The sequence below is a fragment of the Pelodiscus sinensis genome, chromosome 5 (genome assembly GCF_049634645.1).
Source record: "Pelodiscus sinensis isolate JC-2024 chromosome 5, ASM4963464v1, whole genome shotgun sequence".
Classification (NCBI taxonomy): domain Eukaryota; kingdom Metazoa; phylum Chordata; order Testudines; family Trionychidae; genus Pelodiscus; species Pelodiscus sinensis.
The window spans coordinates 128638792-128663341 of NC_134715.1; the positions used below are offsets into that span (position 1 = coordinate 128638792).

General features: G+C 44.4%; 1 protein-coding gene across 8 annotated transcripts in view; it reads left to right on the plus strand.

Moving 5' to 3' along the window:
* The window catches only part of PTPRA (protein tyrosine phosphatase receptor type A), a 251571-nt gene that overhangs the window by 203113 nt on the left and 23908 nt on the right, over positions 1 to 24550 (plus strand). For all 8 annotated transcript variants that reach the window (XM_075930986.1, XM_075930987.1, XM_075930990.1 and 5 more), the window contains 8 exons: positions 2606 to 2690; positions 8437 to 8510; positions 12676 to 12812; positions 17039 to 17129; positions 18027 to 18103; positions 21434 to 21470; positions 22906 to 23003; positions 23765 to 23884. In XM_075930986.1, coding sequence (XP_075787101.1) covers positions 2606 to 2690; positions 8437 to 8510; positions 12676 to 12812; positions 17039 to 17129; positions 18027 to 18103; positions 21434 to 21470; positions 22906 to 23003; positions 23765 to 23884 — 719 coding nt within the window. The remainder of the gene's footprint in view (positions 1 to 2605; positions 2691 to 8436; positions 8511 to 12675; positions 12813 to 17038; positions 17130 to 18026; positions 18104 to 21433; positions 21471 to 22905; positions 23004 to 23764; positions 23885 to 24550) is intronic.

Here is a 24550-nt window from a genome sequence, read left to right on the forward strand (position 1 = left end):
GCCCACAAATGCCAGCTAGCTTTAGTCTCAACTGTGGACCAGCTGGCAATTCCCTCCCAACACACCTAGCCAGTAAGCACTAAATACTCTGATACGTTCATTTCACTTGCATTCACTAGGAAGTGGGGCCCAAGTAAAGACACCAAGCTAACGATTCCCTGTAGCAGTAGTATTAAATCCCTGGGGGTCCACAGTCAGTGTCTAAGATGTACAAAAGGGTCAGTGTTTCCATTTGAAATTTTTCCTATGGATCTGCATATGAAAAAAAGATTGAAAACTGCTATTGGAGAGCAGTGGTTCCCAACCTGGGGTCTGCGGCGGTCCTATAGGGAGTCCTCACGGAGCTTCTTGCAGCCAGCACGTCCTTCAGCCACTATTGCTTCCCACGGCTTGGGAAGCAGCGTGGGCTGAGGGATGTGCAGGCTGCTGTATTGTTGGCGGTGGGGCGGGGTCTGTAAAATGTTAATAGATTGAAAAGGGGTCTGTATCCTCAAAAAGATTGGGAGCCGCTGCTCTAGAGCAAACCCTTCCAGCCATTGTTGGCAGGTGGTTGGTATGAGGCCTGATTAATAGGCAGTGGCTTTGAAAAGGAACCCATCTAGCAGCAAGAGGCAGGAAGTTTGGGTTTTTTTGCAGCTTTCCTTTAGATACTTCTGGCCTGATGAGTTAGAGCTTTTCTACTGTTTGGCCGTTAACGGTGGTCCCATTGCCTAGCCTTCCTAGAAAACCCCATGCAAGAAACCGAATGGAGAGCCCCCCTAACTGTACCCTTCTACTGCCAGAGAGATATTTGAATGCTGTGTGATCCTGCTGCTGCACTCAGTGAAGTCAATGATAAAACTCCCACTGGCTTTCATTATAGGAGATCAGACCCTTTGAGCTAGTGTTTCATGATGAATTAACATTGGGAGAGCTTCTTCTGACTATGTCTTGCACAGGAGTTAGTGATTGCTAACTGCTTGCTGACAGAGGAGAAGGTGGCTCCATACACAAAGTCAAAGCTGACTGCAAATGCCCCTGAAAATGTCACCAGATGGTATTGTTGGCAACCCACTTGCTCCAGCTCATTACGTATGCTCCGTGTGTGCCGTTCAGGGCTGTCGCCTCATCTGCTCGACTTTGTGTGTCTCCCCATCTCTCTCCTATATATGTTTCTAGCACCAGCTGCCAGTTTGGCAGCTCCCAGTGGTCAGCAGCAAGCAGCTCATTTGTGAAACCTGTTGCATGTGTCGAAGAATGAGAGCATTTTGTATATGTTCATCTGCAGTGAATTTGCAAAGGAGTCACATAGTTCCTGCCTGAAAAGTATGTGAGAGAGAGCAGACCGTTAAACAGACTTACTAAAGTTTTGACTAATAACCCACTCGTGTGAAGTGCTACTGCATATACAGCGGCTTGCCTAGAATCACATTCTCAATGTATTCAATATCTGTAGAGAGAGAAGGAAAGATGTGAATCAAACCCCAACTCTGAGCTTGCCATTCATCCCACTCTGTGATGGGCCAAAATTGCTGCTAAATTTAATCACCTTGAACTCTGGGAAATTTTGGATTTGGATTTTAACCCTCCTAGTTCAGAAGTGTCCAGGTCATGAGCTTGTTTTGCTTGTGTTGCCCTCTTGGTACATAGAAGAGGCAGATGGGCCCTGAATCAAAACCATCATGCCACTAAAGTTTGGATGTGGATTTCAACAAGCTTGAAGCTCCAGTTTGCTGCGAATCACTGTTCTTGGTCAATGGGAGCTGCGGGAAGCAGCGTGGACTGGGACACTGCTTCCTGCAGCTCCCATGGCTCCAAGTAGTGATCTGCCATACTTGTGAGGGCACAGGTAAATGAAGCACCAGCAGCCTTCCAGGGACTAACCCTGGTGAGCTGTGTCCAGCTTATTATCTACCACTGCTCAGATAGAAGGAAGGGGAGATATTCCACTGTGTGAAATATCCCTAAAATAGTTCCAGAGGGTCAGGTCCTGCAGTAAAGGACTTTTCAAGGAAGATGAGGGTACAGAGGATCATGCCTCTAGAACTGGGATAGGGAACTCTTTTTGGGTCCGGAGGGTGGGGGACAGGCTGTCCCACAGAAAAATCAGTCAGGGGCTACACACAAGTGAGAAGCAAAAAAGAAGAAACAAACTCTCACTGACATGATCCCCAGCTGAGAAGGAGAAAGATGCTCCTCACATTCCCTTCACACGCCAGAGCCTGAGGGGGCCCAAGCTAGTAGATTTTGTGTGCTCCAGCCTCATGGTGGGACGGTGGGAGAGCTGGAATGCCAGTGCAGGGTCCCCAGTGCAGGGGGGGGGGCGGTCCTGAGCCTCGGTGACCTGATCAAGGCAAGTCGGGGGCCTCCTCCAACCTCCAGGTCTTGGGTTCCCCACCCTGCTTTAGAATATAAAGTAGGATATCAGTTTGGGGCTCTCAGTAATGATCAGTAATGCTGAAGTATAAAATATGTGTTTCTATCGTGCACAACTTGACAATGTGGTTAAGAAATTTGATTGTCTTTAGACAGAAACCGTAGAGTGATCTGGCCTGTGTAATGATGTAAATGGATGTTTAAAGATAACGGCTGAATCTTTTTAACAGATTCTATCTTTTTGTTTCAGATGAGACTCCAATTATAGCTGTAATGATAGCCCTATCTTCCCTGCTAATCATCGTATTTATAATTATTGTGCTATATATGTTAAGGTAAGAAACACTTTTAACTTGTGACTTGACTTATGGGACATTAGTGATCTGTTCTCAGTCTCCTTAAATTAATTAGAACACAGTATTAAGCAGATAGATTGCAGCTATGATAGCTTGAGCCTTGTGTTCTGTTTCCTAAGCTAAACAGGGTTGGTTTAGCCAGTATTTAGAAAGGGGTCCTCCAAGAACAATGCAGGCAGTTTGCTAGTAATTGGGTAGACGAGCCTTTTTGCTCTTAGTCAGAGGTTCTCAAACTTCATTGATCATGACCCCCACCTAACACCAAAAATTACTACATGACTCCAGAAGAAGGGACCAAAGCCAGATCCCCACTAACTGCAGTGGAGAGGGGACAAAGCTTAAGTCCCACTGCCCCAGGCAGGATGGGGGGTAGCCTATAATCTGAGTCTTGCTATCAAGGACTGAAGCCTTCAGGCTTTGACCCCGGACGGTGAGCCTCAGGCTTCAGCCCCGGGTCCCAGCAAGTCTAAGCCTGCCCTGATGATCCCATTAACCCCTACTTCCTGGTCCCGACCCACAGTGTGAGAACTGCTGCTCTAGATCAGTATAAAGGTAAGCAGTGCAGTGCTACTAAAGATGGACTCTTTGAGTTTATAGACCTTGATCTTTTGTGCCATTAAAAGTCCACAGACATTTTTTGCAAAGGTCAGGGTGCTAATGGTCAAATTCAGTTTTGGGTAACTATGCACACCAACTAAAATCCCTCTGCATTTAGAGCTGGAGATGGGTTCCCCCCTCCTTCTCCTCCTTCCCCCCCCCCCCCCCCCCGCCCCCAGACACACATACTTCAACCTTGATTCAAAACCCATTGACGCTAGTAGGACTCTGTTGACTTCAATGAGTTTTGCATTAGGCTTTGAAATAGTGGCCCTATTGTGCATGAAAGTGGACGCATTTCATAGGTATGCAAAGTGGTATCTCTATTCTGGAAAAAGCTTTGGAATCCTTAAAACTGAAAGATGCTGTAGAGATGATATATTTTGATTTTTAGTAAAGCTTTTGACATGACACTTTCATACTCAAATTAGGGAACTGTCTAGGTGAAATTACTATAAAATGGATGTATACTTGGTTTAAAGACTATACTCAGAGTAATTATCAATGGTTTGCTGTCAGACAGGAAGAGCATATCTAGTGGGGTCCAGCAAGGCTCTGTTCTGGGTCCAGTACTATTTAACATTTTCATTAATGACTTGGATAGTGGAGTGAAGAGTGTGCTTATAAAAAATTGTAGATGACACCAAACTCTGAGGGAATACAAATTCAAATTCAAAATTATAGTGACAGTTTGGAGGATTGGGAAGAAATCCGGTAAGGACAAATGCAAAATACAACACTTGCGATACAAAAATTAAATACACAACCACAAAATGGGGATTAGTTGGCTAAATGGTAGTACTGCTGAAGAGGATTGGGGCTTACAGTGGATCACACATTGAATAAGAGTTCAAAATGTGATGTAATTGCAAAAAAGGCTGGGATCGTTCTGGGGTGTATTATCAGGAATATTGCGTATAGCACACAGGCAGTAAGTAACTGGCCCACTTGTTCAGCAGCCATGAGGCCTTAGCTGAAATACCGTGTCCAGTTCTGGGTGCCATGCTTCAAGAAAAATGCAAATAAATTGGAGAAAATTTAGAGGAGAGCAACACAAATAATAATGGATTTAGAAAACCTGGCCTATGAGGAAAGATTTAAAAAATGGAGACTGTTTAGATTTGAGCAGAATCTGAGAGGACCTGATCAGTCATCAGATGTGTTGAGGCCTGTTCTAAAGAAGATTGGTCAATTGTTGATCTTGTCCACTGAAGGTAGGGCAAGAAGTAGTAGGGCTTCATCTACAGCAAGGGAGATGTAGGTTAGTTATTAAGAAAAACTAACTACGAGGATAGTTAAGCACTGGAACAGGCTTCCAGCAGAGGCCATAGAGTCCCAGTCTCTGGAGATTTTAAAGAACAAGTTGGACAAACCTCTGTCAGGGATGTAGGGTTTTGGGGGCATTTTTTGGTCCTGCCTAAGCACACAGGCCTGGGCTAGATGCCCCCTCAGGCTACGGCTACACTGCAGTGCTATTTCCGGATACAGGAGGTATCCCAAAATAGCTATTCCATGTCTTTTAAGTGCACCCATTATTTCAAAATACAAAGGGGCTCACTATTCTGATGTCCCTGTAAACTTCATTCTACGAGGAGTAAGGGACATTTCGAAACAGTGACTTATTTGCAGTAAGTGCTGTGTAGACAAATTTTGAAATAAGCTTTTTCAAAATAAGATGCACAGTTTTTGTAGCACAAATTGCATGTCTTATTTTGACCTCCAGTGCAGTGTAGACACACCCCCAAGGTCCCTTTCAGTCCCACATTTCAATGATATGTTCTGGGAATGTAGTTTATTAGTGAGAGCAGATGAGTCACTGGTACTATACTTCAGTAAAACTTCCTAAGGTACATTTTTAAAGATGCAAATCATTAGATTGGACCTTTCTGAACTGTAGGCTCCTTAACTGCTCTCACTGCTGAATGCAAATGGTCAAATAGGAATGTTTGTTTATTCACCTCCAGTAAACATTTTATTTAATTGCCGGAATGTTTAGTCAATTTTGTAAAAAGCAATTTCCTTTCATGGTGGAAAAACTCCTTTCATTTCTTGGCAAGGGCCCAATGTGGCCTCAGTGGAAATAAAAGAGAGTTTTGCCTTTGATATCAGAATAAGCATGATTTGGGCCCTGACCACCTGGAACTTGAGACAACTGTTAGCTCTTATAAAGCAATGTCAGTAGCGTGTCTCTGTCCATATCGCTTACAGGCCTCAATTCAGCAAAGTACATAATCCTATTACTTAACCAGTACTTAAGCCAATAGGCATGTATTTTAGTGCTTTGCAGAATTAAGCCATAAAACATATGCTTCTGGGTATGTCCCATTCTTAGTGCCTATCATTTTCCTTCTCACCTCTGCATTAGGCTTCTAGAATACCTTGATTCTCAGTAATAGAAATGTAGCCATGTTAGTCTGGTGTAGCTGAAGCAAAATGCAGGACTAACAAGATGGTTTATTAGATGATGAGCTTTCGTGGGCCAGACCCACTTCCTCAAATAGTGGAAGAAAATAGTCACAACCATATATACCAAAGGATACAATTTAAAAAAATGAACACATATGAAAAGGACAAATCACATTTCAGAACAGAAGGGGTGTGCGGGGGGGAGGGGGGGGGAAGGAAGGTAAGTGTCTGTAAGTTAATGATATTAGAGGTGGGGAAAGTTAGATGTCTGTGAGCTAATGGTATTAGAGGTGATAATTGGGGAAGCTATCTTGGTAATGGGTAAGATAGTTGGGGTTTTTGTTCAATCCCCCCCGGAGAGTGTCGAATTTTAACATGAATGACAGTTCAGAGGATTCCCTTTCAAGTGCAGATGTAAAAGGTCTTTGTAGCTGAATGCAGGTGATTAAGTCATTGAGACAGTGTCCTTTCTGGTTGAAATGGCAAGAAACTGTTTTTTCTTTGTGATCTTGTCTGATATCTGTTTTGTGGGCATTAATCCTTTGGCGAAGTGTCTGAGACGTTTGTCCAGTGTACATAACAGACGGACACTTTCAGCACATGATAGCATAAATTATATTTCTGGATGCGCAGGAATATGTGTTCTTGATCTTATAACTCACTTGGTTAGGTCCAATAATGGTATCAGCAGAATGAATATGTGGACAAAGCTGGCAATGGGGTTTGTTGCAAGGGAAGGTACCAGGGTTGGTATTAGTGTGGTATGTCCTGTGGTTGTTGGTAAGAATCATCTTGAGGTTAGGTGGTTGTCTATAGGAGACTATGGGTCTGTCTCCCAGAGCCTCTTGGAGTATGGTATCCTGTTCCAGTATAGGCTGTAGTTTATTGATAATGTGTTGGACAGGTTTAAGTTGGGGGTTGTAGGTGATGACAAATGGTGTTCTATTGTTGGTTTTCTTGGGTCTGTCTTGAAGTAGATGGTTTCTAGGTATTCGTCTGGCTCTTTCAATTTGCTTTTTTATTTCTCCGGGTCGGTAGTTGAGATTTATAAATGCTTCGTAGAGATCCTGAAGCTTCTGGTCTCTGTCAGTGGGATTAGAGCAGATGCGGTTGTATCGAAGGGCTTGGCTATAGACGATGGATCGTATGGTGTGTTCTGGATGGGAGCTGGAAGCATGTAGGTAACTGTATGAGTCAGTGGGTTTTCTGTAGAGAGTGGTGTTTAATTTTCTATTGTTGATTTGTACTGTGGTGTCCAGGAAGTGGATCTCTCATGTAGAATGGTCCAGGCTGAGGTTGATGGTGGGGTGTAGGTTGTTGAAATCTCTGTGGAATATCTCCAGTGTTTCTTGGCCATGCGTCCAGATCATAAAGATGTCATCGATGTACCGTAAGTAGAGAAGGGGTAAAAGGTGACGGGAGTTGAGGAAACGTTGTTCTAGGTCAGCCATAAAGATGTTAGCATACTGTGGGGCCATGCGTGTACCCATGGCTGTACCGCTGATCTGGAGATATAAGTTGTTCTCAAACTGGAAATAATTGTGGGTGAGAACAAAGTTACATAGGTCTGCTATCAGGTTGGCAGTGGTGTCCTCTGGGATAGTGTTTCTAATAGCTTGTAATCCGTCTTCATGTGGGATGTTGGTATATAGAGCTTCTACATCCATGGTGGCAAGGATGGTGTTATTGGGGAGGTTATCGATGTTTTGTAGTTTCCTTAGGAAGTCAGTAGTGTCTCGGAGATCGCTGGGGGTGTTGGTTGCGAAGGGTTTGAGAAGAAAGTCTACATAGCTGGATAGACCAGTAGTGAGCGTGCCAATACCAGAGATGATGGGACGTCCGGGGTGCCCAGGTTTATGGATCTTGGGAAGCAGATAGAACAATCCTGGTTGGGGGTCAGAAGGTGTTTCTGTGTGGATTTGTTCCTGAGTAGTTGTGGGGAGGCTTTTAAGGAGACAGTGTAGTTTCTTTTGGTATTCCAAGGTGGGATCAGAGGGGAGAAGTTTGTAAAATGTGGTGTTCGAGAGTTGTCTGGTTGCCTCCTGGTTATAGTTGGCCTTATTCATAATGACCACAGCACCCCCTTTGTCAACTGGTTTGATTATAATGTCCAGGTTGTTTTTGAGACTCTGGATGGCATGGTGTTCAGCGCAGCTAAGATTGTGTGTCGATTGTTGTCGTTTGCGAATAATGTCAGTCTGTGCGTTGTTGCGGAAGCTTTGTATATAGAAATCCAGATTGTAATTCCGACCGTCACTGTCTCCTTAAAAGCCTCTCCACAGCTACTCGGGAACAAATCCACACAGAAACACCTTCTGACCCCCGACCAGGATTGCCGGCAAAAAGCACCAGTCTAGACGGGGATCCTTTGGAAAATAAAGCCTTTTCCGAAAGATCCCTTATTCCTCTTAAAATCAGGAATAAGGGATCTTTCAGAAAAGGCTTTATTTTCTGAAAGATCCCCGTCTAGACTGGCGCTTTTTTCCGGCTCGAGGCTTCGCCGGAAAAAAGCGGCAGCCATGTTTATGCAAATGAGTGGGGAGGGGGGTTAAATCCCCGCTTCATTTGCAATTGCGATGTGTCTAATTTGCATCCCTTTTACTGAAAAGGGATGCAGTCTAGACACAGCCATAGTGAAACATGGGTGTATTTTCTTACCCAAATCAGTCTTAGCTGACTACCCTGTAAGGGCAGCTGCTGATTTTCTGAACTCCTACATTAGGTTTAAGAAATACAAGCAAGCTGGGAGCCATTCCAACTCATTTCGCTTGTCCAATGGCCGAACAGATGACACAGGTGAGTGTTTGCTTTCTGATCCATGTTACTCCCTATGGAGCGAGTGTAGACATTGTCTTCCTCTAGTGCCTAATTCGTAGAACAGGTTAACGAGTTCGCTTCAGCTGCTAAATTGGGGGCATTTTCCTTCAGTTCAAGAAGTAGGGAATTCAAGCTGTTAAAACTGAAAATCTTGAGTTCAAATCTTGGGCTGGTTATTAAAAGACTTGAGGAGTTCACCTGTTACCTTAATATAGAGGAGGTTAAGAAATGATTTGATCATCTATAGGTATCTACATGGGAGGCAGAAATTTGGTAATAGAATGCTCTCCAATCCAGCAAACAACGGTATAACAAGAAACACTGGAAGTTGAAGCTAGACCCATTCAGACTAGAAATAGGTTGCAAATGTTTAAAACCACTGACCCAGGCTATCAAGAGTTGTGATGGATTCTCTGTAACTAGCAATTTTTAAATCAAGGTTGAATGTTTTTTATAAAAGCTCTTCTTATAGTTTAAACAGGAATTAATGTAGGGAAACTCTATGGCCTATGTTACACAGTAGGTCAGACTAGATGATCACTATGGTTTCTTCTGGGTTCATAATCTATGTATAATGGTACTAAGAGTAGCATCTCTTGTAGTTTTCATTCAAACGGTACAGCTCTCTCCCTGTTTTTAGAGTAAATTACATTGCCCTTTTTTCCAGTAGGATGAAAAAAGTGTTGATTTGAACATTTTTCAGAGATTAATGTGTTTATAAAAAATATAACTATACTTCCACTAATCATCACTGCAATAATTGATTGCAGCTAAACAGAGCTTAGCTGGGCTAGCATGGGAATCCTCCAAGGAAAAGGGAAATGTTTCTTCTTTCTGAACCATCCCTGCACCAATGCTCTTGAAGGGCTGTTCAGCTCAAATATCACCTTGCATGCTAGAGCCTATGAATTAGTGGACTACACCTCCATATGACGAATTAATTGCAGCAGTCAGTTCATTTTATGCTAGTTAGGTGTAATTTTCAGGCTCCTGGGAAGTTGTCTCTGCAGCCCTCAGTTGGGCAAAAGTTTGGGCACCGATAAACATGAACACACAAATTTTCACAATTTTTGTTATGTCAGTCAGCTCTGAGATCATTTCGTTTGGCTTGTTTGCAAAATTGAAAATTTTTTCATTTTCCAAATTTTTGCAGGGAATCATTTCTCAGTTTTGGAATAAACTGAACATTTTCAAAAATAATTAAAAATCATAACTGTCTAAATCCACTAATCAAAATGAGCAGTAACTTTCCACAAAATGGAAACAAAACTCCAAAAAGATAAAATTCAATTAAGCACCAGAAAATGTCAAAAACATCAGATTATTGTCACAAATACTAATCTTTTTTTATTTGAAATTTCAAGCAACTCTACACACAGTTTTTGATCCTGCAAAGACTTGATACCGATGCTTAACTTTACACACTATGGCTGTGTCTACACGGGCCTCCCTTCCGGAAAAGGGATGCTAATGTAGCACATCGCAATTGCAAATTCCGCGGGGGATTTAAATATCCCCCGTGGGATTTGCATTTACATGGCTGCCACTTTTTTCTGGCTTGGAGAAAAGCCGGAGAAAAGCGCCAGTCTAGACGTTATTCTCCAGAAAATAAAGCCTTTTCCGGAGAATAACGTCTAGACTGGCGCTTTTCTCCGGCTTTTCTCCAAGCCGGAAAAAAGCGGCAACCATGTAAATGCAAATCCCACAGGGGATATTTAAATCCCCCACGGAATTTACAATTGCGATGTGCTACATTAGCATCCCTTTTCCGGAAGGGAGGCCAATGTAGACACAGCCTATGAGTAATGTTATAGATTTGAAGAGTACTATTCAATGCATAAAGTTAAGCTTGCAGACTCCTAGGTGCTACTGCAGTACTAATAATAATAATGAATAATGTGTATGCCTTTTCAGGATCAGGATAAAAGTGGTATCTGTTTTCATCTTGCATAGTAGCGAAGAGTGAGAACACATGCTATCCTGACTTAGAAAGGAAACACATTGTTCAAGCATCAGTTTGAGGGGTAATTTTGTGGTCAGCTGCAGTAGAAGGGGAACTGATCCTATCTCCTTTTTCACTTGTTTATGAGGAATGGAAGGCCTGAAAGAATAATGGTGTTAAAGTTGCAGTAAAGTCTGGAGAGCCCTAACCAAGATCTGGAACCCATTGGACTAGACATTGTATAAACCCAGGACTGTGGTGACTGGAAAAATAGTGAAATTATGGCAGCACAAATATCAATAGACAGAAAGCTGAGCATCTGAGAGAGCAAGGGATTTACAAACAGTAGAGAGAATTTGTTTCTTGGATGAAATATTTTGATAAAAAGCATTTTTTTAATTTTCAATCTAAAGTTTACTTTTAATTTAAAAAATGAGAAGTCCTATGGCATCTTAAAGACTAACAGATTTATTTGAGCATAAGCTTTCGTGGGCAAAGGCCCCCTTCATTGGATGCATTGCAGTGCAGCTGATGAAGTGGGTCTTTGCCCACAAAAGCTTAAGTCCAAATAAATCTGTTCATCTTTAAGGTGCCACAGAACTCTTTGTTGTTTTGCAGATACAGACGAATGAACACAGGTACCCCTCTGAAGCTTAATTTTTGTAGGCTTTCATTAAGCTGAAAAAAAATTGGATTTTTTTTTTAACAAAATCAAAACTGTTTGAAAAAATGTCCATTTAGTTAAAAAGCTATTCTTGAAAGAAGCTATTCCGGAAAATATATGACAATCTACAATAATCAGATATTTGAAAATTCCTCTTCAGTTTTGGGAATGCAGCCGGTCCCCAAGTTGCGAACGCTCGACTTATGACCGTTTGCAGTTATGGCCAAAGCTGTTGTAAATGACGGACCCTGAATTATGAACACGATCCGTGCTTACGAACAGCGCAGTCGCGTGTAACTCAATGGGATCTGACTTGTAAATGAACCGAGTTATGACCAATTGCTTCGTCCGTAACCGGTTCATAAGTCAGAGAGCGGCTGTACTTGTTTTAAGTCCTGTTTTGAACATTTTGGAGAAAAGACATCTTTGTTAAAGTTTCAGCTTTAACGGCTTTAGTTCAAGGCTAAGAGCTGGATAAACCTCTGTGGGCCTTCGTAGGAGGTCATCCAGCAAAACCAAGGGAGACCAGGTTTGACACTTCTGATATTTCTCTGAGCTTAAAAAAAATACAGGAAATATCCCTCTCTTCCCCCCCCCCCCCCCCCCCCCCCCCCCCCACACACACACACACATACATATACTGTTCTATTTTTTAAACTCTTTGAGGTTTCTTTTTTCCATCCTAAGGTAGCCAAAAAAGTGTACACTCCTCATTTTAAAAATTCATCGCGAGTTCCTTCTAAGGCCCATGACTGTGAGTCATGGCACCAGGCTTCCCTTTCCTTCTCTGCGGTTGACTTGCTTGTGACTATGGGCCAAAACTTTCACAGTTGAGTGCCTGAAGTAGTCACCTAAATAAGAGCTGTAATGTGTGTTCTGCTCCTCTGAATTGTGTTTAGAGCCTTGAACTTGAGCCCATCTGCATGGTATCAGTAGCACATTAAGCCTAAAAACCAGCCTGTTTATGTTGATGCTTAAGGCCTTGTCTGTATAAAAAACTTATACTGATGTAAACTAAATTGTGAATTTAAATTTCTGTATATACATTGCTATAACCCCCATGTGGCCAGTCTCTCTCTTCTGAGAGAGGTTTTTTTTTTGGCTTAACTAATGTTGCTTGGAAAACAGTTTCTACGTAACTAAAACAGGCTATTCTTCTACCAGAATTCATGTCTCCAGGAGGGAGAGTTATACAAATAGAGTGTATAGTATGACTGGTAAACCTTTTCCCACATAATATGTATTTATTTAAGTAACTTAACTTTAGGTATCCAGGGTCAAAAATTTAGCCTTGATTGTACTCTGTTGTAGTTCTTTAAAATGGGGAACAATAATATGCAACTCACAGGGAAGTTGAAAGAGTTAATGTATTAACGTTTGCAAAGCATTCAGACATCCTTAGTGGCAGCTCCTGTGGATGCAAAATTGCACTGTAAATTTACCAAACATAATTCGGGCACCCCCTTGGCTTGGCTTTGCCAGGACGGTGTCACTGGAGAAATGAATCCAGTTGTAATAGTGTGGATATAATATTACAGAGCCTCAGAGCATGCCGCTGCTTGCCAGATCTCCCAGCACCAACAGGAAGTACCCGCCACTGCCTGTGGATAAATTGGAAGAAGAGATTAACCGGCGAATGGCAGACGATAATAAACTCTTCCGGGAAGAATTCAACGTGAGTTGATCCTATCATCTGAACCTGGTTCAGTCATGCCAAGGGATGGTGCTGGATAGAACAGTGAAAGGTCGAAGTACTCTCTTAACAGACCGAGCCAAACCAGGCCAGGCTACCAGTCACATCTTGAGCTAATTGAGACGGTTTTTCTGTAGCTCTGCAAAGCAAACAGTGTTAGATGCAGTTACAATATTGTAACCACACTATCACCCACTAGGAACTTCATAGTTGTTGCTATGCTACATGCGATGCCCACCGAGAATTTCAGAGTTACAAAGATAGAATTCTCATTCCCCTGTCTCCTCATTACAGGCCTAGGTTTAAAGGATAGTTGTTGGAGGTATAGGATCGGTGGCCTACAATAAAGCAATCTGGTCTTATCCAGCAGGGAGCAGTGGTGCACAGACACACCGACCAGTTTTTTTCAGTACTGGTTACTGATTGCAAATGCACCTTTATATGTTCCATGCCAATCAACAAGTGAATAGGTTGATACATTTCTGGCTGGGCAACATGGGTCAAAAACAGTGGAAAGGGTGTCCCATTCTCTGTGTGTGAAAGCGTACCTGGTTTGTGTCTGTTGTCCACACACACAGCTGCTCTGGATTAGCAGGGCTGTCAGGTTTCCCCAGCTTGACCTGCTGCTTGGGCTCCTTCCAGATTCCTTTACTCCCTCTTCCCCTGCATCTTCCGGTTTCCTTGGTTAAAATAAGTCCTTGCATTATGTATTTAAACCTAGGGCGTGACAACAATTTTAGTTCCATTAGGAGCTCCTCCTCTGTAGCATTTTCAGCTATGTTCAGTGTTAGCCATGATGGGATGATGACAGGATTGAAGAGGTGTAATTGTGCTGATAAGATAATGAATAGGTCTCTGCTTCCAGTAACAGTTATTCAGCATGGGCAGCAGGTAACTAGGCAAGGGAAAACATTACCTTCCCAAAATTGCCTATGCTCCCCAGATGCATGTGAGGGCTGGAGCCATGGCCTGGCTGCACCTGGTCTTCAGCTACCTGGCACTCTGGCCACCTGGGAAGGGTAGAGCAATGCTACCCCTGGGATGGTGATACTAAGGGGTCTGGAGCTATTGAGGGCTGGGGTTGGGGCTCCATGGGGGGAGATTACTGAAGGGGCAGGACCTCAGGTAGAAGGGGTGGAGTTGGGACTTGCCTTCCCCAGCTGGGCCTTCACCTACTGCCCATGGTGTCCAGCATCAGAAGATCTGACCTTGGAGCAGCACATGTGGGATTCCACATTCTCTGAGCCTGTAGAGAGCTAAAGGAGAGCGAGCCATGTCTAGTGATTAGACAGTGGGACTGGGAGTGAATCGATCTGAAAACGATTCCCAGCTCTGCCCCTGAGTCACCTTGGACAAGTCACTGCTTCATTTGTTTGTTTTTCCGTATATCCACCTGCAAAGCAGAGATAAGAACACCTACCTCACAGAAGTGTGGGAGGCTTAAATCTCTCTGTTTAGAAAATAGAGAGAGACTGACTGCCAGACACTGGGACTGGGGGGCGGGACAGATCGCTCAATAATTATTCTGTTCTGCTCGTTCCCTCTGAAGCATCTGGCACTGGCCGCTGTTGGAAGATAAGATACTGGGCTAGATGGGCTATTGATGTGACCCAGTGTGGCCAGTCTTATGTTCTTAATCTCAATAGAGGTGCTACAAACAAGACCCTGTGTGTGCTGTGCTTCCATGGCTGTGGAACAGGGCTCTAAAAGGCAAGCTTCATTTTTCTAGTCTTTATGGCTGCAAAGAAAACCTTAAAGACAGGACATGAATGTTAAAACAATGCAGCACTGCCCTCTAGAGCCTCCAGACTGTCAAAAACAGGACCTGTAAGTGAAAGAGGAACTGTCCTAGTTATTTATTTCAATGTGGTATTAACTCAAACTCAGTGGTGACCATTGAAACTGCTGCCACTTTCACCACCATTCCTTCTGCTGACACATGCAAATATTGTGCTTTTCTCACAATCCCAAATTGTCTCCCATGCCTCCCAAAGGGCCTGCACTCAGCTGCCCTGTATGCAGCTGGCAAAGCCCACAGCAGTCCCTGACAACACCACTGATGTAGTTAAACCTTACAAATACAAAAATCTGTGGGACACTGAAAATTAGTAATGTAGGGAGCAAAGTAAAATAACTGAATTATTTATCAAAATAAATCACTTAGGAGCTGCTGTACCAAATGGATTCTCCATTATAATGATTAATCAAGAAACTCTTCCAGAACTGGTACAAGGTTTTCAGCACTGAGTTGTAGAATTTAGGTCCAGCATTCCCCAGGATACACAAGACCTTGGCTGTAGAATTACAATACCTTACTGTTAGAATGCCTTGTGCCCTAACAAAAAATTTCCCCTCTCCCAACTCTTGGGCCGGTTGGTTACTGCTCTGCGCTGCAGAAGTGGTTGCATTTCAGTATTTCTGAATGTCAGTGCAGTCACTAAACTTCTTTGAGATCATTTCTGATGAGAGTTTAATTTCACCCAGGAAAGCATAGGCCTCTGTCCCTTGAACTAAAGGAGTAACTCCAGTCGGTAGCAGCAGTAGGTTCTATCCTCTTGTGTGGACCAGCCAGTAGAGGAAGACACACAGTGAGCTAGTGAGCTGCATAAGGTCACCAGTGTTGAGAAACCCTACTCTTTACCCTCAATCCTAAATACCTGCTATTTCCCTTGGTGTTGGACTAAATCACATTGTGATCATATTGATCTACTGTGATTGAAAGTTGTCACTCTCTGCAACCTGTTTGGAGGCTCACATGGGACAACTCAGTAGGGGTCAGTCCAGTTCCCACTGGAGATGGATCTGCATCACCGCACTAGCACAGTTAGCGCCAGGTGGCCATCTTGCCAGAGAGACCCAGGACTGTGTGGGCAATAGAGAATGAATCCCTCATGGCACCTGGGAAGGAGATGCATAGGCAAGCTTCCTCAGTTGCTGTTTGTGCTCTTTGGAGAGAGGATGTTACTTTCCAGAGAGATCAGGCTATTATTCTTCAATCAGCACACAATTCATTTGACTTTATTAGTTTAAAGATAACATGCCCCACGCCCTGCACCCAAAATTGGCTCATTAGCCATAGAATGTTCCACCCATCTGATATGGGGTGGAAGTGACTCATGGGACATGGGGCTGACCAGCCAGCACCAAGCCCTAATTTAGTCTGCTCTGTCACTGGTGGCATTGATCCATGAACCTGAGGTAACACGGAAAGAGCTGAGCTGCACCTACCCTGTCTCAGATGTGCTGACGGGATGGTCCAGTTTGTGTTAAGAGGAGGATTTACTGCCATCTTGTGTTTCTGGATAATATGGCATCGTATTTCACGCTAAGTGAAGATTTGCTCCCCGCAGGGAGGCCTGAGCTTGTGTAAACAGTTATTTGAGCGTCTGTTCCATCGCCTCCCTCTCCAGCTAGACAGTCTCATTATTCATTAACCATTTTCCATCTTGAGATGTCTGTGATAGGAAGTGAACTGCCTCTGTGCATAGTGCTAGCAGAGACATGCTGGCCTGCCACTCTGCAGTAGCCGTAGAGCAGCCATAGATCTCAACGCACTTCATAAAAGGAACTGAGCATTACTGGTGCTGTGAAACCCTAGTAACTCAATCGTGCCTTTTGGCTTTGGGAGAAGGAATGGGGAGCCTCAAGTCTTGGGGGGAGGGCATCCCCTGGCCATCCTGCCTAAGGGCCTCCCATTGTATCTATGTAAGAGCTCACCAGAATAGAGTTGCATTAATTGGTGTCCTGGGCTGTTTACTGTGATCCCTTTGCTGTTGCAGAAACACTTGTTGCCCCTTCCCCTTCCTTTCCTGATCTAGCTTCTCTGGAGGGCACAGGGAGATGAGCCTTGAGCAACAGGAGACCATTTCCTTTTGAGAGGGATCCGTTCTGTAGGGAGCAGTGTTTGCCCAGAGGTAAGAGCCACGGGTCAGAGTCAGGGCTCATGGGTCCTATTCCTAGCTCTTCCAGTTCTGTCACTTCCATTGTGTCACCTTAGGTAAATCACGTAACCGCCATGCCTCATTTTCCACCAAATGAGAGGCTACTGGCTTACTGCCTTTGAGATCTTGGATGAAGGCTCCTTGAGATACAGCAGGGCTCATCACTGTATAGAAGAGCTGATTGGTTTATGTTTACTGCAGTGACACGCTCTCCTCTTGCATACTGTGGAAGTATAACAGAAAATCGCATTTCTCCTGCCCTTTCAGGCTCTCCCAGCATGTCCCATCCAGGCCACATGCGAAGCTGCCTCCAAGGAGGAGAACAAAGAGAAGAACAGATATGTCAACATTTTGCCCTGTATGTATTTGCTCCCAGTGCAGTTCCGTTGAGGCTTGGGGAGTGACGGGGGGCACAACCAATCTCTGCTGCTGTTGGTCTGTTTCTCCATTTGGTATGGCTAGTATGGATGGAAGTGGGGAGTGTAACAGGCTTGCTGGAGAGATGAGGTTGGTTCCCACCACTATGCAGGCTGCTTCGTCTCATCTACCTGTAGATAACACATAGTAAAAAGAGCTCCCTGCAGCTGTAGCCCAAGTGGGAAAGGATCAGGCCAGTTTCTATTCGACATGTGTCCCTGCTGGTTTTAGGACCCCTCGTGGCCAGGATTGAATTGGCCCTGGAGAGTGAACTCCCCTCTCATTCCTACAGCTTGTCTAGACTTGGATTTAAAGTGTCGTCTTTGCACTTCTTAGCTAACGTATTTGAAAAGTCTTCCAGAGACAAGGCCTGCTGCCTTTTAACACATGCTAAACTGGCCAGTTTTAGCCTGGAAGAATGCAGGCGTACATTATGGTACATCATAGGCAGTAGCTAGAGCACAGGTGGTGGTTGGAGGGTGGGGAACATACCAAATTAAATGGAGAGAAGAAGAGCAAGGGCCAAGAACTCTGCTGCTGGAATGTAACAGGAGAAAGACAATGTGTTTGCATGGTCACGAGTTGGATGAGTCCTGGGTGTGGGACCCTTTTGCATGTATGCGCTTTGCAGAAGGAAGCCTTTCCTATGCAAAATTTCACTTCTCTAGACTTAAGCATGTGATGACTTCAATGCATAAAATTTTCTACTTATGCAGTGAAGTGAAACCTTGGGAACTGATCCAGCCCCCGGCTTCCTCTGCCCAAGGCCCCAGTCAGATAATCAGAAGTTCATTAACATCTGTTTCATTTTTAATGCATAGTTTTGATTTTTCTCCAGATGATCATTCCAGGGTTCATCTGACTCCCGTTGAAGGTGTCCCGGATTCAGATTACATTAACGCCTCCTTCATTAATGTAAGTTCCTTCATGGACTTTGTTACCGATTTGGTTTGAAGAATAAATATCAACCTGATGTGCCTGGTCGTATGGTGGCCCGTTTCACATGGAGTGAGGCTAGCCATTACACATGTGCCTTACACGGAACGTGGTTATAGTCAGGAAAGGAACTGCTAAGGAATGGCCACTTAATACTCCCCCTCTCTCTTTCTCACGTCTGCTTAGTTCATTGGCCAAGCATTCTGTTGTCAATGCTGTAGTGTCAATATAGCGTTGGAAAAGGGAGTTTCATACAGCCAAAGGGAATGTGGTCTTGGATCGAGGGGCCAAGAGCCAACATCTCTGTTGCTTGTTCTACCACCGATCTGTTGTGTACCTTGGCCATATCTCTTTGTGCCTGTTTCCCCATCCATCAAGTAGATAATACCTTACTCGCTGGAATGTTGTGGAACTTAGCTTTCATTTTTAGGAGCAGCTTTGTGGTCATCTCTGGTTGAAAGACAAAGTTTAAGTGTAGGTGATTAACCATTGGAACAAACCCCTTAGGATAGTTTTGGATTATGGTACATCATAGGCAGAGGTCTTTTGATGTCTTCAAATCAAGACTGGATACCGTTCTGGAAGATATATCCGTAACCAATTACTGGGTTCACTGCAGAGGTAATTGTGTAGTTCTCTGGTCAGTGTTATCACAGGAAGTCAGACTAGATGATCTAATAGTCCCATCCAGCCTTGTAAATCTATAAATTACTGAGGACCCAGTCTTGCAATTCCTTCATGATCAGAGCTCCCTTTGTAGTTAGTGGAAGCCATGCAGCCAAAGGGCTTGCAAGACTGGAAACAAAGTGCATGAAAAAACAACCAGCTGGCCAGCTAAATTCTGCTTACAGCCCCTTTAGATCTGTTCTTCTCCGATTGGAGTCTGTGAGAGATTTGCTCCTGACTCGGATGGGATAGGGGGATTGTGGCTTTTGCTAATGAAACACAGTGAAGTGCATAGAAAAAATGTAGCTTGCTTGATTTTTAGATGCCAGATTGAGTTTGCAGCCCCATTACCTTGACAAATGTCTACATCGATGCATGAAATGTGTCCTGTTTTGTGGAAGGTCATTAAGTAAGCAGTTAATCCAGAGTCCTGTTTATAGACATATTCCCAGAGCACAGTGTCCCTTTAAATAAACAATAAAGCATAATCATTGCACAGATGATCTTGTGGGTAGGACACTAAGCATGGGACTCAGGAGATTTGGGTTCAGTTGATGACTGCCACTGATTTCCTGTGTGACCTTGGGCAAGTCATTTTTATCAGTGCCTCAGTTTCTCATCTCTATAATGAAGATAACAATACTTTATTTTCTTCCACTGTTTGTCTACTTAGATGGTAGACTTTTCAGGGAGCGGACTGTTTTACAATGTATATGTACGGCACTTAGCACACAGAGCCCCTAATCAGTTGGGAACTATTGATGCAAAGGTAATGCAGATATTAATTGTCACGATAATTACTATTAAAAGTAGCAATGTGTATTCCATGCATTTTAAAAGGAGTACTAATGCACCCAAAGAGAAGCAAGGTGATGCAGGAATGCAGTTCAAAACATGAAATCCATTTTATTCTCTCCAAAATACAAATTGGCATCATGAAGAAAAGCAAGACCCCTTTAAACACTCCAGCCAGGAGTCTGTAGAGTCTGTGTTGACTTGTGTGGGCACTGATAGCGCTCAGCCTGCGGTGCCTGAGCTCTGCTATAAGGTTATCACACATCACTATGCCTGTGTTTTGGAGGCAATACCTAATTTCAGGCCCTTCGATGGGCAAATACAGTGAATCCCCAGATCATACAAGGCCAGACAATACTTTCTCCAGGAAGGGGACCTTTGGATCATGGTCCTTGTCTCATTCAGGCACCATTTCTCCCGCCAAGCCTGCTCTGCACAGTGCTGGGCCTGTGCTGGTGAGTTTGGGGGTTAGACTGGTTGTTGGGAACAGTGGGCAGGTCAGCAGTGGAGTACAAGAATGTCAGCTCAGTTTATTAACCATCTGGCAACAAGTCATGACTCTTGGCCTCCTGTACACTCTGCTGTGCTGTCCTGCATTCTTAGCATGTCTGCTTAGGTATGAGGTCAGGGTTCCACATAGGGATTTGAACGGTTAACTGGTAATCATCACTCTAAGCGGGTAATACTTACCGATTCCGGTTAACTGGTAACCAGAGAAGAGTGGAGCAACTCCCTGCCTGCTGCAGACAGGGGGCTTGCTGCGGACAGGGGCTGCTCTCGTCCAGAACAGCCCCTGTCCGCTACAGGCAGGGGCTTCTCTGGTAGGGGTTGGAAGCTGGCAGCCAGCTCCAGCGCAGGGCTGGGGGCACGAGCCCCATGGGCTAAGGGCTGCTCCAGCAGAGTGGAGCAGTCCTCACCTCGGATCCTGCTTTAGTCGGTTAACTGGTTAAATGTTAGGTTGGTTAACCTAAGGCTATAGTCAGTTAATCTAACTTTTTGCCAGTTGGCTGATTAACTGGGATTTTACATCCCTAATTCCAGAAGCCACATTCTACCTTTTCTGCTAGAAGCGTGCTCTGCCACAGGCTGCTAGAACTCAGTGCTTCCTGCGCTCACCCATTCCACGTTTAAGCTAAGCACTGGCGGAATAGTGTATAATATTTGTAATGCCACTTGTCATCCCAAAGATTCGCAATGTATTTTGCAGTTTTAGGAGAGGTTAGATTAGAGTAAAAAGAGTTACAAAAGTGACGTGGGGCCCTTCAAGACGAAAGTTGCTGTATTATAAAAATAGACCACTCCACCCTCCATGTAATTGCAGCCATCTCTGGGCTGCAACACAGAAACCACTTTTTAACATTTTACAGCTGGGTGAGAAGCAAATGAAGAACACCGTATCCAACAGGAACTGCATTGCGGTTGCGGCTAATGGGGAAAGATTCCTTTCAGCTCTGAGAACTAGGATTAACATGCTTCAGGGGGGAGCTGAGTTAGTTTGTACAGAATAAACTTAAAAAAAAGTGGGCTGTGCTCACGAAAGCTCATGGTACCATCTCCATGTTTTGCTAGTCTTTAAAGCGCTACCAGACCATTTGTTGTTTAAGTTTAGGATTAACAAGTGACTCTGCAGCCCTAATACAAGGTTCCTCTTATGTGGATGCTACCAAGCTGCTAGAAGTTGAGAGAGCGATGTTATGTGGTCTTCAAATGGGAATGCTTGTGTGCTTGCAGATGTGAACGTGTGGCATAATGCTCCGGAGGGTGGGGGGGAGAGGTGCAGCCAGCTTTGTCTTGGAGAAAGGCTGCTCTTTCATTATGATGTTCCTTTTTCTTTTTGTGTCTCTGCAGGGATACCAAGATAAAAACAAGTTTATTGCTGCACAAGGTAAAATCTCAAGGCTATTCTGGTTACTATGTCAAGACAGTATCACTGTGGTAGGGGGTGATTCTTCCCTGATCTTTGAAACTGTGGCATTGGACTAGTGGCTCAACTGCTCTGGTGCATTCAGGTCAAAATCCAGGAGTCTGAGTTGGAAATGTAGGAAACACCACAGTGTGGACAGATTGTAGGTCTGTGCCATGCCCACATGCAAGTTCAGTGCTAATCTGAGTTTGGGGGACCATCCCATCCATAGGACAGTTGGGGTGGCTGCCGCAAGGCCCCCCGAAGTGCAGGGCCTGGGGCAACCACACCAAACCATCCTATGGACAGGACGGCTTTGCGCACACTTCTCCTGGACCACAGGGATGTGCCACAGGGCACAGAGCTAGCAGCTGGAAGCCACTCTAGCCCCACTATGCTATTGGTGGTGGCACTGAGGGCCCCTGGGATTTGTTTAAATCTCCTGGGAGTGGTAGGTTGGACCAGGGGATGCACAAGGGGAGTGTGGGCTGGCTGGCAGGCAGGGCTGGGAGATGTGTGGAGGGGGAGCACAGAGTCCCCACCCATCCCCAGAGTCTGGCCACAGAGGGGTGCTGGCCCAGTAGGAGGATTTGAAGACTGGCACTGTGGCCGAAAGGTAAATGAGTTTGAGACCCCTGTGCTAGAAGATGGGCCTGGCATTCAGCCAGGCCACCATTGGTGAAGGCAAAGCCTGTTCCATGTGTTGCTCAGCCCAGACATAACCTGGGGTTTGAGTCAGGATGTTTAGTTATAGTTCATCAGCTTGTCTGGTGGGTGGTCAGTAACTACTCCTATGAGAGAACCCTGCAAATCCATGAGTGTCTACTTCTGTGCACCATTTGTGCAGACTGGATGCAGATACAACTTTTGTATCCATGTAGGACTCTACTCGTGAGTACAAGGTGTCCCCGCTATAAGTCACCCTGGTATGCATCCGTTCCACTTGTAGGAACTGCTGTGTTGTAAGTCCTCCCATTCCCTGCTCTTAAGTTGTGCCCCCCCCCCCCCAAAAAAAAACAATTTGCACAAATGGAAGTCAGCTGCGGGAAAAAAATTCCCCACTGTTTCGCTATAAGTCCAAGATTTTTGGAACGTCTCTTAGACTTATAGCAAGGATGGCCTGTACCATGTTTAAGGAAGATCTTGCCGTTAAAGCACAGCAGTCAGGACTCCTAAGTTTTCTTACTGGTCATAAAATGTGTCCAGTCCCTTTTAAATATACAGTTATAGTATTAGAGGACTCTGAGAGCCCTTTGCTGCCACTTTGTGGCAAAACATGGAAACCCTATTTTATTACTGCACTGTCATTAACAACTCTGTACGCGCCCCTCCCTGCTGGTTTTTACTAGGAGAAGATCCATCTGGGTGACGTGCCCTTCCAGTGTACAATACCTGTGTTTGGGTTTTGTCTTTTTAGGACCAAAAGAAGAAACAGTAAATGATTTCTGGAGAATGATTTGGGAGCAGAACACAGCGACAATTGTCATGGTGACCAACCTGAAAGAGAGAAAAGAGGTGACTGTCAGGGAATACTGCCCTCGTGGACACTTTCGCCTGCTGTGGTGATGAATGGAGACATAGGGAACGGCTGGGCCTGCCACACCCTGGACAAACACATGCAAGCTAGGCAGCTAGGCAAGCAGTTCTGTCACTTTTACGTACCCATGGAACAAAGTCCCTAGAAGGGCTGTCCATGAGACTGAACATGGGACTTCTGGATCTAAAAGCATAAATCTCTGCCTGCACTGACAGCTCCCACTTGCTAGCCTGCAGGCAGTAGTAAACTTGAACACTTTATATCTGACCAGCCACTAGAAAGGGACAAAGAGCTGCACGTTAGCCATGTGTTGGGGTCTGCAGGTGTAATTGATACATGAGCTTCTGCACATTTCCCCATAGCACCCCTACCCTTAACAGATATGACAAACATACACTCCACACACAAGGAAGCAAATGGTCAGGGCCGAATCTGCTCCCCTTGACACTTGGCCAAACTCCCCTTGTCTTCAACGGGAACCAGGATAGAGGACCAGGTCTTCAGCTGGTGTAAAACAGCATAACCCATAGAGCGCTGCTAGGCTCTGAGGAATTGGTCCAAGATGGCAATTCCTATGTACTTGTACTAGCTCATCATGGGTCTTTAGATACTGGGCTTTCATAGATTATAAGCCCAGAAGGGACCACTGTGATCTTCTAGTTTGCCCTATTGCATAACAGAGACCAGAGACGTTCCCTGAAATAATGCCTTGCCTTGCCTATCTGTCATTTCTTTCCAGTGCAAATGTGCTCAGTACTGGCCAGACCAGGGCTGCTGGACTTACGGAAACATCCGGGTATCTGTGGAGGATGTGACAGTCTTGGTTGACTACACAGTGCGAAAGTTCTGCATTCAACAGGTACCATGGTTCAGTTACATCCCTTCACTCCGCTCACCATTTTCCATCACAGAAAGCAGGCGAGAACTAGGGTGCTCCTGCCTGTAGCAAGGATTGTTTGAATTGCTACAGACCTCAACTTTCACAATGCCTCCTAGGGGCATGTTCTTGCTAGGGATCAGTAGATAGGGATGGTTTGCGTGCCCATTTGAAGGACGCAGTCATGATAAAAAAAAATATATACTTTTTAAAAATAGCTCTTCTTGTGTTACTAATTGCACCCTGAGTTTTGAGAGTGAAATAACTAGAGTCCTCTCTTTGTTTTCACCAGAGCTTTTTGCACTTAAATCAGCTTAGTTATTTAAGACCAACTGCTCAGATGCCGTAGATCTGTATCGCTCTGTTGGCAACATTGGAGATTTACTGATTTACAACAGCTGAGTATCTGAGGATGGACCAGTTTTGCTTTAATACTTTAGCATACACAGTTCTACATGTGCAGGTAGCACAGTTGCATGTGGAAATGGGGCAGATAGAGTTGGGAATTGATCTTTGATCTCCTGAGTCCCAGACCTTTAATAATTTTTGTTGCTCTTCTCTGGACTTTCTCCAGTTCACTTTTTTCCTGAAATGTGACACTCAGAACTGGACACAATACTTCAGTTGAGGCTTAATCAAGCACAGAGT